At 41.0% G+C, this 12,966-nt stretch overlaps 1 protein-coding gene across 1 annotated transcript in view; it reads left to right on the top strand.

Annotated features, from left to right (window-relative positions):
* The first annotated feature begins 8,702 nt into the window (after window positions 1-8,702).
* The window catches only part of LOC122559364 (bile acid-sensitive ion channel-like), a 471,193-nt gene continuing 466,929 nt past the window's right edge, over window positions 8,703-12,966 (top strand). Inside the window, exon 1 of the mRNA XM_087979834.1 lies at window positions 8,703-8,816. Coding sequence (XP_087835960.1) covers window positions 8,786-8,816 — 31 coding nt within the window. The 5' untranslated portion in view covers window positions 8,703-8,785. The remainder of the gene's footprint in view (window positions 8,817-12,966) is intronic.

Genomic DNA, 12,966 nt, shown 5'->3' with positions numbered 1-12,966 from the left:
AAATTGATGTCTACATTCCTTTAAGTGTAAATTAATTGACTTTATTTAAACACAACAATGGACAATAGATGAAGAAGATATTTTCTGGAATTCTACAGATTCAGGGCTCCAGTTCCAACCAATGTCACATCAATATGGCACGGCTGTTTAAGCTATGCACAGTACTTATTCCTAGAGTAAAGCCGATTTCATCTTTTGCTAAATTTAAGACACTCCTTTGTGTTACTGATCTTCAATCACTTCTCTTACCACTTCTCTGTTTGGTGCATACATTTTTCTTCCTTTTACAAATTTCATTGGAACATTTAACATATGAAATATGTAAATGTTAACTACATTTTCATTATCTCCTTCTCCAGTGATTAAAGCAATTTAACATAAATCAATATTTTTAATGCATCATTCAGGAGCTCAGAGAGGACCAGAGTAACCTAGCAACTACTTAAAGTAGAATAATCACACCGTTAGAACCATTTGAAAAGCAAAACATTTAATCTTTAAATGTATTTCTACATATTACTTCAAAATTTAGAGCAGTAAAGTAATTAGTTAATGAAGTAACTGAATGTAAAAATTAATACTACCATTAAATGACGGCTGGGTTAATGTTCGATTCTAATGCTACACATTGTTAATATTGACACTGTTGAATAAAATCTAAAAACAAACTTAAATAAGCAAATAATACAAGTAAATAATATGAGTTAGTCATCATTTTCTGCATATGCAAATCTATAATATTGTGATATGTCTTTCTAGCTTCATTTTAAGGATTATGTACTGAAGAAAAATATTCAACAGTAATCCAAATATGCTGGCAATAAATACCATTTATTTTATGCTATAGTCAACAATGTGGCAGCTCAGAGAATTGTTTAATTAGTTGCCAGGATGATGATCATCAACCAGTACAGACGTGCTCAAATGATACCAAATGTTCTCTTCTGAAATTAATCAATATTTAGTATCTGTGATGAACGGCTAACTTTCCATTTAAATCTGGACATCAATGACCAGAAGTTCATTCTGCATCCTTCTTCAGTCAGAAGGGTCAAGTGAATGGTTTATCTTAACCTCCTCCTGAGGTCCCCAGCATCACTAATAACCATTATGTAGCCAATTTGACTTACTCCATGTAATATCCAAAATGAAACAGTTAAAGGCAATAGATTCTGCAAAGGCTATTAGGCCCATCAATATTCTGGCAATAGTGCTGAAATAATGTGCTTCAGGTGTCCTTAAAGCTGCCATTGTCATGGCTAGTGAACTGACTGGAGGACACATGGGTAACCTCTTTTCAAAGAGGGATATTGATTAGTTGGAAGAAACTGAGAGGAAGCAGTTTGTTTTTACCCTAACCAAAATGCAGGATGATCAGAAAAGATGGGTAAATGTTGTACATTGAGACCCAGTAAGCCACAAGATTGAGACTAAAGGTGACCATGCTTATCAAGAGATGCCTCACGCATAATCCTAATAGTTAAAGGCAATAGATACTGCAAAGGCTATTAGGCCCATCAATATTCTGGCAATAGTGCTGAAATAATGTGCTTCAGGTGTCCTTAAAGCTGCCATTGTCATGGCTAGTGAACTGACTGGAGGACACATGGGTAACCTCTTTTCAAAGAGGGATATTGATTAGTTGGAAGAAACTGAGAGGAAGCAGTTTGTTTTTACCCTAACCAAAATGCAGGATGATCAGAAAAGATGGGTAAATGTTGTACATTGAGACCCAGTAAGCCACAAGATTGAGACTAAAGGTGACCATGCTTATCAAGAGATGCCTCACGCATAATCCTAATGAGGACATAAGATGGAAAACTAAGGATCTGTATCAATTATGAGATGCTCAACACAAAGGCACATTCAGATATTTGGACTAAACCTTGGATTGAGGGAACATTGCAAGACTTTGAGCTCGGACGTTTTTCATTGGAGAAAAGGAGGGGAAGAGGGGACCTAATTGAGGTATACATGATAATGAAAGGCATAGATAGAATCGATAGCCAGAGACTATTTCCCAGAGCAGAAATGACGAACACGAGGGGTCATACTTTTAAGCTGGTTGGAAGAAAGTATAGAGGGGATGTCAGAGGCGGGTTCTTTACACAGAGAGTTGTGAGAGCATGGAATGCGTTGCCAGCAGCAGTTGTGGAGGCAGGGTCATTGGGGACATTTAAGAGACTCCTGGACATGCATATGGTCACAGAAATTTGAGGGTGCATACATGAGGATCAGTGGTCGGCACAACATCGTGGGCTGAAGGGCCTGTTCTGTGCTGTACTGTTCTATGTTCTATGTTCTATCTTCAAGGTGTAAAGCATTTCTGCAGTCTCAATTTGGTCCATAGTTATTATCAGCTACACATCACTGAACAAAGCATTGAAAAGATGGCATTCTGAACAGGCATAGCAGGATTTCACAAGTGAGGCAAAATCCTGAAATTCCATCCCTAAAAACATTGAGGGTCAACCCAAAGCACGTAGACTGCAGTAGTTCAAGAAGGCAGCTTACCACCACCTTCTCATGGGCAACTAGAGATGAGCAATAAATGCTGGCCAGCCAGCAATGCCCACATCTCAAAAACAAAACAGAAGAATGCAATTAGGGCTCTGTAATTCTCTTCAGACATGTAATAGACAGAGCTTTTGATGGATTTAATTTCCATTCCCTCTTGGTGCATCTGGATGACATACTCATCTTCAGCTTGCTATTCATGGAGATTCTTGCAAAATTGGACGCCTTTTTAATATCCTTGTCACAGCTTAACTTGAAAATCAAATCAGAGGAGTATCAGCTTTTCTGGAAAAATGTGGGGTTTCCGGGGCATTTTGTTGTCAAGGAAGCATTACTCCAGGAGATGCAAAAATCCAAGTGGTAGAGAAAAGGAGTCAGATAAAAATTAAGAGAGAACTCTGTGGGTTCTTTGGTTTAGCAGATTACAATCAGAGATTTGTGCAAGGCAATGCAATTGTTGGCTGTCTCACTCCACATTTTGTTAGGGAAATCAGAAAAAGCTGCAGGAGTGGTTGGAAAAGGAGGTACGAGATGTGATACTTCATGGAGCATCACAGAGAGTTGCACCCCAGAATGCAAAGGCTCCTTTTGCATGCTTAAGTAGAAACCTGTCATAGAGATGTGCAAAAACAACCACCTAACTATTCTAATCCCATTTTCCAGCACTTGGCCCATATCCTTAAGTGCACTCCTAAATACTTCTTAAATGTTATGACTCCACCCAGACTGACTGTGTGGAGTTTGCATGTTCTCCCCGTGTCTGCGTGGGTTTCCTCCGGGTGCTCTGGTTTCCTCCCACAGTCCAAAGATGTGCAGGTCAGGTGAATTGGCCATGCTAAATTGCCCGTAGTGTTAGGTAAGGGGTAAGGGGTATGGGTGGGTTGCGCTTCGGCGGGGCAGTGTGGACTTGTTGGGCCGAAGGGCCTGTTTCCACACTGTAAGTAATCTAATCTAAGTAATCTAATCTAAAAAAATGTTTCTGTCTCTATAGCCCTTAGAGAGAGAGAGAGAGAGAGAGAGGGAGACGTACAGCACAGGAATAGGCCCTTTGGCTCTCTAAGCCTGTACCAATCAGCATGCTGTAAGTAAACTTAAAACAAACCTCCAGCCCTTATTCTGTCCATATCCCCCTATTCCCTTCTTATTCATGCAACCATCCAGGTATCTCTTAAATGTCACCAATGTGCCTGCTTCCACCATCTCTTCTGACAGCGGGTTCTAGTGTCCTACCACACTCTGTGTGAAAACAGTCTCTCACACACCTCCCTTAAATTTTCCCCCCTCTTACCTTGAACCTGTGCCCCCTTGTCATTGAAACTTCACCCCTGGGAAAAGCCTTGGACTATCCACCCTATCTATGCTTCTCAATCAGGTTTCATCTCAGCTGTCACCTTTCCAGTGTAAACAATCCTAGTTTTCTAAACTGTTCCTCAAAGCCAATGCCCATGAGACAAGGCAACGTCCTGGCAAACCTTTCCTGCACTCTCCTCAAAATCTCCACGTCCTACTGGTAGTGTGATGACCAACACAGCAGACAATAATTTAAATGCAGCCTATTAATGGTTTGATGTAGTTGCAACATGGTTTACTAATTCTTGTACTCCATGCCCAAGCCAATGAAGGCAAGCATGCCATCTGCCTTCTTAATCACCTTGGCCAACTGTGTTGCTGCAATCTTGACAGAACTGTGAACCTGCAGGGAGAGGTCTGTATGCTAATGTTCCTAAAGGTTCTGCCATTTACAGTATAATTCATACCTAAATTGCATCCTCCAAAATGCATTACCTCACATTTGTCTGGAGTAAATTCCATCTGCCTTTTTGTGCCCAAGTCATCAATCTATCCATACCCTGTTGTATCATTTCACAATCATCGGCACTATCAGCAACTCCAGCAATCTTCATGTTATTTTCAACTTACTAATCAGACTATTCATATTTTCCTCCAGATCTGTTATATATACTACAAACAACAAAGGACCTAAGAATGATCCCCATGGAACACTACTAGTTACCATTCTGAGAAACACTGTTCTACCGCTACCCTCTGTCTTCTGTGACAAGTCCAGTTTTCTACCCATCTAGCCAGCCCTCCCTGAATCCCATGTGATTTTAGTTTTTGTACTAATCTGGAATGTGGGACTTTAGCAAATACCTTCCTGAAGTCCATATAAATTACATCCACAGTCCTTCCCTCATAAACTATCTTTCTCACCTCTTCAAAAGATTCTATTGGGATGGTCATATATGGCCTTCCTTGTACAAAACCATGCTGCTTGTCGCTACCCAGATCATTTTCTTCCAAACGTGCATATATCTTGTTCCTCAGTGTTATGAAGTTGAAGACGTGTACTGTACCTTTTCAGAGAGTGTGAATGCTGTTTTGAACTGAGAGTTTACAAGCCCTTGTGTATGTGACTACATGTCACTGCCAGGGTGTAACTGGAAAATTGAAAATATGTCATATGTAGCTATGAAAAGGATACATGTGTTTTGGTTGCTGTTTTGACAACAATTTGAATTTAACCGATCAGTTTAAATTATGCCCCAGGTTACTAAAACACAATCACATTTGAATTTATTGTTTTGCCAACATTGAACCAACAAGATGATTTGAAGTTGGGAATATAAAAATGCGGGCATTTTGAAAATTGGAGAGAGAGCAACACCCATTGAGAGAGACCCAAGAAATTAGAAAACATTCTATCAAAGGTACCTTTTCATATCAAACATACTCGCAGTAATAAAGAAAGAAGATAACCCAGGAAATTCAGCAGCCGGGAGAGTGAAGTCACAGAAAATGACAGACACTGTGCGGTTTTGAAATTAAATTAATGTAATTTTGATAAGTGTCTTATTGGAACAGCATATCGTTATAGAGTTAAGGACAGATAATAAGCAGTTAAGAAAAAAGAGGGGCTTAGAGTTGTGAATAGTTGTTGTTTAGTGTTCACTTTTAGAGTTAAAAAATTGATGCTATTTTCTTTAAAAAGTGAAATTTGGGACTTCTCTGTCACTCATATTTTAACAGATAATGAGGCAAGGTGAGCTTTTCTGGGTGTTTGGTTTAATGAACAGAAAGGTTCACCAGCATGTCGTATCACTCAGTATCTTCTCCAAGAGCTTCCCCATACCACAGACATCACGCTCACTGGCCTCTGATTTCCTGGATTATCCTTGCCTTCTGTTTAAACAAGTAAACATCATTAGCTAATCTCCAGTCCTCTGGAACCTCACCTGTGGTCAAAGAGGATGTGAAGATATCTGTTATTGCCCCAGTTATTTCTTCTCTCACATCTTGCAGGAGCCCTGGATGGATCCCATCTGGCCCACTTGGCTGCCTTAATGTAATTTAGATACCCAAAACTTTCTCCTTCAATATAGTGACATTCTCTAGAGTATTCATACACTCATCCCTGATCTCAAATCAGTCATGCCCTTCTCCTTAGTAAATATCAATACAAAATACTCATTAAGGATCTCTCCCACTTCCTGTGGCTCCATGCATAACTTCCATCCTTTGTCCCTGAGTGGGCCTATACTTTCCTTTGCTACCCTCTTTCTTCTAACATGGGCACAAAAAAATCTTAGTCTTCTCCTTGATCTGTCTGCCTAAGATATTCTATCGCCCCTTTTAGCCTTCCTAATTCCACATTAAAGTTCCTTCCTAATTTCTCTATACCCTTTAAGGGCTTCATTAGTTTGTAGCTGCCTCAATCTTTTTACTTCCTTTTTACTTTTGACTAAGCTGATAATTTCCCTTGTCATCCATGATTCCTCAATTCTGCCATTTGTATCCTTCTGTTTTGCACAGACATGCATTTCCTGCATTTTAATCAACTGGTCTCTAAAAGCCTCCTTCATTCCAGCCATAGATTTTCCCTTAAAGAACTGCTCCCAATCCACTTTCCCCAGTTTCTGTCTAATTGACCTTTGCCTAACTAAGCACCCTCACCCATAGGCCACTTTTGCCATTATTTAGGATTACTTGAAATTTTATGATGTTATGGTCACTAAGCCCAAAATGTTCTCTAACTAAAACATTGATCATCTGTCCTGGCTCAATCCCCAATACCAAGTCTGGTATGGCCTCCTCTCTGTTGGATTGTCAGCATCCTGTCTCAAAAGCCCTCTTGAACGCATCTAACAAATTGCTTTCCATCTGACCCACTGGCCCTTGTTATGACACGGGGCGAACCCCTCTGTTAATGAAACCAAACACCCAAAAAAGTTCACCTCTCCTTGTAATCTGTTAAAATATGAGTAACAGAGAACTGATAAAGTCCATTACTTAAAGAAAATAATATCAATTTATTCTTTAATTTAGAAGTGAACATTAAACATCAACAATTGCAGCATTTAAAAGGCATCTGGATGAGTATATGAATATAGAGGGATGTGGGCCAAGTGTTGGCAAATGGACTAGTTTAGGTTGGGATATCTGGTCAGCATGGACAAGTTGGACGAAAGGGTCTGTTTCCATGCTGTACATCTCTATGGCTCTATAACTATTCATTACTTTAAGCCCCCCGAGAGTACAGGAATTGGGAGGTCATGTTGCGGCTGTACAGGACATTGGTTAAGCCACTTTTGGAATATTGTGTGCAATTCTGCTCATAGAGAAATTATTAGTCAAGGTTCTTAGGGATAGAACTTCCTCACATTTTGAAAAATATGGACTTATTAGCGACAGGCAGCATAGTTTTGTGTAGGGGTGGTCATACCTCACAAACAGGTTTTTTTTGGAGAAGTGACAATGATGATTGAGGGCAGAACTGTGGATATTGTCTGCATGGACTGTAGCAATACCTTTGACGAGGTATCTCATGGCAGCCTGATATAGAAGGTGAAGTCACATAGGATCTGCTATGAGCTGGTAACATGAATACGTAACTGGCTTGGTCACAGAAGACAGACTAGCTGTGGAAGACTGTTTTTTTCTGAATAGAATCTGTGACTAGTGGCGTTCTGCAGAGATCTGTGCTAGGATTCATGTTGTTTGTAACAAATAAATTATTTGGAGGAACCCAAAGGTTGGGTGAATTGGTAATGCTAAATTGCCCGTAGTGTTCAGGGATGTGTAGGATAGATGGATTAGCCATGTGGAATACAGGTTTACATGGGTAGGGTAAAGGGGTGTGCCTGAGTGGGATGCTCTTCAGACAGACTTAATGGACCAAATGGCCTGCTTCCACACAGAAGTGATTCTTATATTCTATGAATATAGGTGGTCTGACTGGTAAGTTTGGGATGCTGTGGATAGTGAGCAGGATAGCCAGAGGAAAAAGCAGGATATATCTACGCTGGAGATTTGGGCACAGAAATGGCAGCTGAAGTTTAATCTGGACAAATGTGATATGAAGCATTCTGAAAGGAGGGAAATGGCAGAACCCTTGGAAGCATACAGAAAGATCGAGGCATACAGGCCAACAGTTCCCTGAAAGTGGAAACACAAGTGTACAGAGTATAAAAATTGGCAAGTTATGTTGCAGCTATATAGAACTTTAGTTAGGCCAGATTTTGAACATTGTGCACAGTTCTGGTTACCACACTACCAGATGCATTTGGAAGCTTTGGGATGCAGAAAAGGTTACTAGTTGCTGCCTGGTTTGGAGGTTACTAGCTATGAGGAGAAATTGGAAAAGACTTGGTTTGTTTTCACCTGAACAGAGGCTGAAGGGCGACTTCATGGAAGTTTACAAAACTATGAGAAGCATGGATACCCTGGATAGTCTGAGTCTTTTTCCAGGGTACAAATGTAAACTAGATGGGGAAATAAGTTTGAAGGGGGATGTGAGAGATAGTTATTTCTGGATAGAGGGTGGTACATAACTTGAATGCACTGCCAGAATACTTCTTCAATGTTACAAAAGTTTCTGCCACTAACAACCTTATAGGCACTGAGTTCCAGATTTCAGTCTTCCTCTGCTGTAATGCTACATGCTTCTATGGTTCCGATAGTCATTGTTGTAAAAAGTCTAATTTGGAAAATATTGATGTTTTCATATATTATATGAATTGTGAGTGGAGGGTGAATTGCATAGCAGTTCCCAAAAGCAGGTAGCAAACAAGAAAATACTGCATGGAATTTGAGGTTTGTGCCAATATAAAACTCCTCCCATTTTATTATAATCTACTTGATGATAAAGTACCTTCCTGCTCTTTCAAATAGTGAATTAGATTGAAAGGTACTTCTGTCACCAAACCGGTCAAGAGCTTGGTTAAGACCTTCTTTGGATGCTTATTTGAGATTTGTTTTCACCCTCTCCATGGATTCTTCTGCAAATATTGAGGGAACTGGTAAGCTTATTGTTATTAGCAGTTTTCTTTCTGCGAGTGGCCAAACTAATACAATCAGCAATTATGAAATTTATCCGAGATGATTTCATCTTCTTAAAATGCTATACCCCAGGCAAATGGTAGCTTAAGTTTTGTTGTAAGCTATGCCAGATTCAAAGGTTTCAAAACAGCAAGCTTATTTTTGTGGTAAATTTTGGTTTTATATCAAGTATTGAAGTTAATCATTAGGTAATTTCTGCAGTTAATTATTTTCATACTGCTGAGATGGTTGTTTATTGAATGCACATTATTACACTATGGCAAATGTTAATATTGTACTGCAGGAATACAGTTGGAAAATTGAACTGTGTAATGTAAGGCTGTGTAATGGCTTTAAGGTGGAAGTCTAAAAAAGGCAATGAAAGAACTCTATTTTCTCATAAAGACGTGAATACATAAAATTCAGATTGTACTGTGTGTTAGTGGTCAGGTAATCAAGGATCACTTGGGAGGATAATGAAAATTACAGATGCTTTGGTCACATGACAGAAACCAGATTTCTGTCAAGAAGCATTTAATAAAATCTGGTTTTGGGAGCAACAACCGGCAAAGAAAAAATTCCAAACCAGCAAAGGAACAAGTTTTTTTATCTGTCTGGTTGAAGAAAGTCAACCATTTTTTTCTCTAAAAGCAATGGTAAAACACTATAAAACATGATTTTGCTACAAAATCAACACATGATTTTGCTATACTGAAGACAGAGAATCCTGCAACTGCAGGCAGTAAGATACTCCAATTCTACCTTCAAAAATCTTCACCCTCTATTCACTGGACTAATTACATGTCAACTCTTCTGAAAACACCTTTTCTTATACATATGTGTGTGAATGTAAAATCATCCAATTCTCATTAGATACAGAAGTTGTACCAGAGGTCTGGACAACTATAAATGTTATGCCCTTGTTTAAATGTGGATGTAATGGTCAGCTCAGCAACCATAGATTTGTCAATTTAACATCAATAGTGTGGAAGCTCTTAGAAATGATAATCTAAGACCAGATGAACAGTTTCTTGGAGAATTATGTTCAGTCAAGTTTATTTCCTGTACCATTCCCAAATCTATTGATGTCTTCAGTATCTGTAAATATCCAGATCTCTGTCCTGAATATACTTAATGCCTGGGTCTCCACAGCTCTCCAGACTAGAAAGTTCCAAATATTCATCATCATCTTTGACTTTCCCCCATTCTGATACTGGGTCTCCTGGTCCTGGACTGCATCCTACCTTGCAGCCTGGGTAAACATAATTTCTACAAATAAATCAGAAGTGTGCACTTAAAAACAGCTCCTTTAACCTAATCCCTCAAACTGGAACCATTCTGGTAAATCTCCTCAACAACCACTCAAGCATCACACCCATTGTATTGACCAGAACGGGACACAATACTTGAGTTATGGTCTAACCAGAACTTTATACAGGTCCTGCATAATTTTCCTGCTTTTGTACTCAGTACCTTTACTTCTAAAGCACATGCTTTGTTAGTTACTGTACTCTCTCAAAGTGCCCTAGAAGTTTCATAGACCCCCAGACCTCTCAGTTCTGCAGACTTTACCACAGTGCCATTAAATCTATGCTGCCTTGTTTCTTTTCCATCCCTGCATAATTCTTAGTTTTTGTTTAGCTCCTGGAACCTGCAAGGAATGCGCTGTCCTCTTTTGGTGTTCTGTATCTTTGATCAGCTGGCTGCAACCCTGCAGAATTTTGTTGAGACTGTTTGCCTCTCTATGCTGTTTCTAAGTTTCAGATTGGCGTGGGTTTTGTGATTGTTGTTGTGGTTTAGGAGTAATACTTTCCAGCCCAAAGATTATTTCCAATTAAAAGGTCGTCCCCTTGAAGTATTTCAAATTATGGTAATCACATTGCCCAGCCACAAGAAACAGACTTACTTTGCAAATGGAATCCTGGTCAGTTAGTATGCCATTCTTTATATTTGGAAAATGGATAACTATTTTAATAACTAAAGATATTGGCTCCATACAAATGCTGCTGGTGACTTTCGTCATTTGCCAACAATTTCCTTTAACATGGTCTGGTTTGCAACAACTATAATAAGCAGTGTCAGGTCTGGCAACTCTGCCTTCTGAACTTCCATTCTTGAGAACTGGAATTTAGTTATCCCATTTTTTTTCTGTGGGGTTTCCATAGCCTCTCTTTTATCTTTCCCCTGTCCCATGCCTACTCTGATCCAGAACTCTAAGTTAATTCATAATCCTCAGCCCACATGACTGCAGCCTTTGCTATTAAATGCTTGTATTTTTAGTTTGTAAGGGAGTCAATTTTAAACTTCCCTAACAAAACAAATTCCCTAATGATATTTAAAGTGCTCATTCAAATATTTTTTAATGTTTTAAGGTTTACATCCTCCACTACCTTCCCAGGCAGTGCATTCTAGATTCCCACTACCCTCTAAGTGAAATGATTTTTTTTGTCAAATCCCCTCTAAATCTCCTGCCCCTTACCCTAATCTATGCCCTGTTGTGATTGACTTCTCAACCAAAAGGAACAGCTGCTCCCTATCCATACTCCTCAATCTTATACACCTCAATCATGTCACAAATAAGCTTTCTCTGCTCTAAAGAAAACAATCCCAGCTGATCTCGTCTCTCGCTTTGGTTCCCAAGCAGTATCCTGGTGAGCCTGCTCTGAGCCTCCTCTAGTGCTATCACATCTCTCCTGGAGTGAGGTGACCAGAACTGCACACAATACTCCAGCTGTGGTCTGACCAGAGCTCTGTACAACTTTAACATTGCCTTCTTGTTCTTATACTTGATGCCATGATGAAAGCAAGTACTCCATATGACTTCTTAACTATCCAGGATGTGCTCTGCCGTCTTCAGGGATCTATGAATAATTACCCAAGATTCTTTGTTCCTCTGAGCAATCCAGTGTCCTGCCACTCATTAAATATTCAACCATCTTGCTTCTTCTTCTAACGTGCATCACTTCACATTTATTGGGGGGAAATATCATCTGTTACTGTTCTGCCCATCTGACCAACCCATCGAGATCATCCTGTAACCTACAACCATCTTCTTTGCTATTAACCACTGTAGTAATCTTGGTGTTGTCAGCATATTTGCTTAATACTCAATCATTTTCAGTTTATTTATTTCTGTACAGCTAGTTCTACTATAAAGCTGTGGTTGTGTTCCAGCAAAATCTCACTTACGGGGGGACCTCGATCATCTAAATGAGATGGCCGGGCAATATTTCATTTGGACAATTGATTATTTTGTTAATTGTTTCAATACCTTTCCTCTGGGGCTCGGAGTTTTTTGTTAAGTCCGCTCCCCGTTCAGGAGATGAGGAAGTAGCAAACTGCATGCGAGACCCGCACCCCCCCATCTGCAACCCCCCAGCACGCCCCTTCCAACTCCGTCCAACACTGACCCTGCCCACCCCAACCCCATCCAGCATCACCACATCCCCAGTCCTCCACCTGCCAACACTGGACCCCAAACCCGTCCAACACCGCACCATCTGCCCCCTCGTCCGCTCCCAAACCCATCCTACACTGTCCTACGCGCACAATCCCACCCCCTAAACCCATCCAAAACTGCCACATGCCCAGCCCCAACCCATGTCAATCCTGTCGAACGCCACCCCATGCCCACCCACAGTGAGGCCCCCAAACCTGCTCCCCAAATCCATCTAACACTGCCCCCATCCGCACCCCACCCGCCTCCCCAAACTCATCGAACACTACCCCCAATCCACCCCACCCCCACGCGGAATCCTGTCCAACACTGCCCCCCAAACCTATCCAACACCGCCACCCCGCCAGGCACCCTAAACCTGTCCAACAACACCCCATGCCTGCCCCTACCCCGCCCCAACCCCATCCAACACCAACTCCCCGCCCATCCCAAACCCGTCTAACACTGCCCCACAGCCTCCCCTCGCCTGCCCCAAACCCATCCAACACCACCCTACCCCCATCCTCAACCCCACCTCCAACCCTGTCCAACACCGTCCCCATCCACCCCAACCCCATCCAAAAGCTCCCCCCACCACCGCCCCCCAACTCCATCCAACACCGCCTCCTGTCCGCCCCCACTCTGTCCAACACCTGTCCCCAACCCCGTCCAACACCGCCCCCATCTGGCCCCTA

This window comes from Chiloscyllium plagiosum, unplaced genomic scaffold (genome assembly GCF_037043375.1).
Source record: "Chiloscyllium plagiosum isolate Xiang-an unplaced genomic scaffold, Cpla_swu_hap1 HiC_scaffold_36, whole genome shotgun sequence".
In the NCBI taxonomy this organism is placed as follows: Eukaryota; Metazoa; Chordata; class Chondrichthyes; order Orectolobiformes; family Hemiscylliidae; genus Chiloscyllium; species Chiloscyllium plagiosum.
Note: the sequence above shows the minus strand (reverse complement) of the source record. Positions and strands in the feature narration are given on the sequence as shown.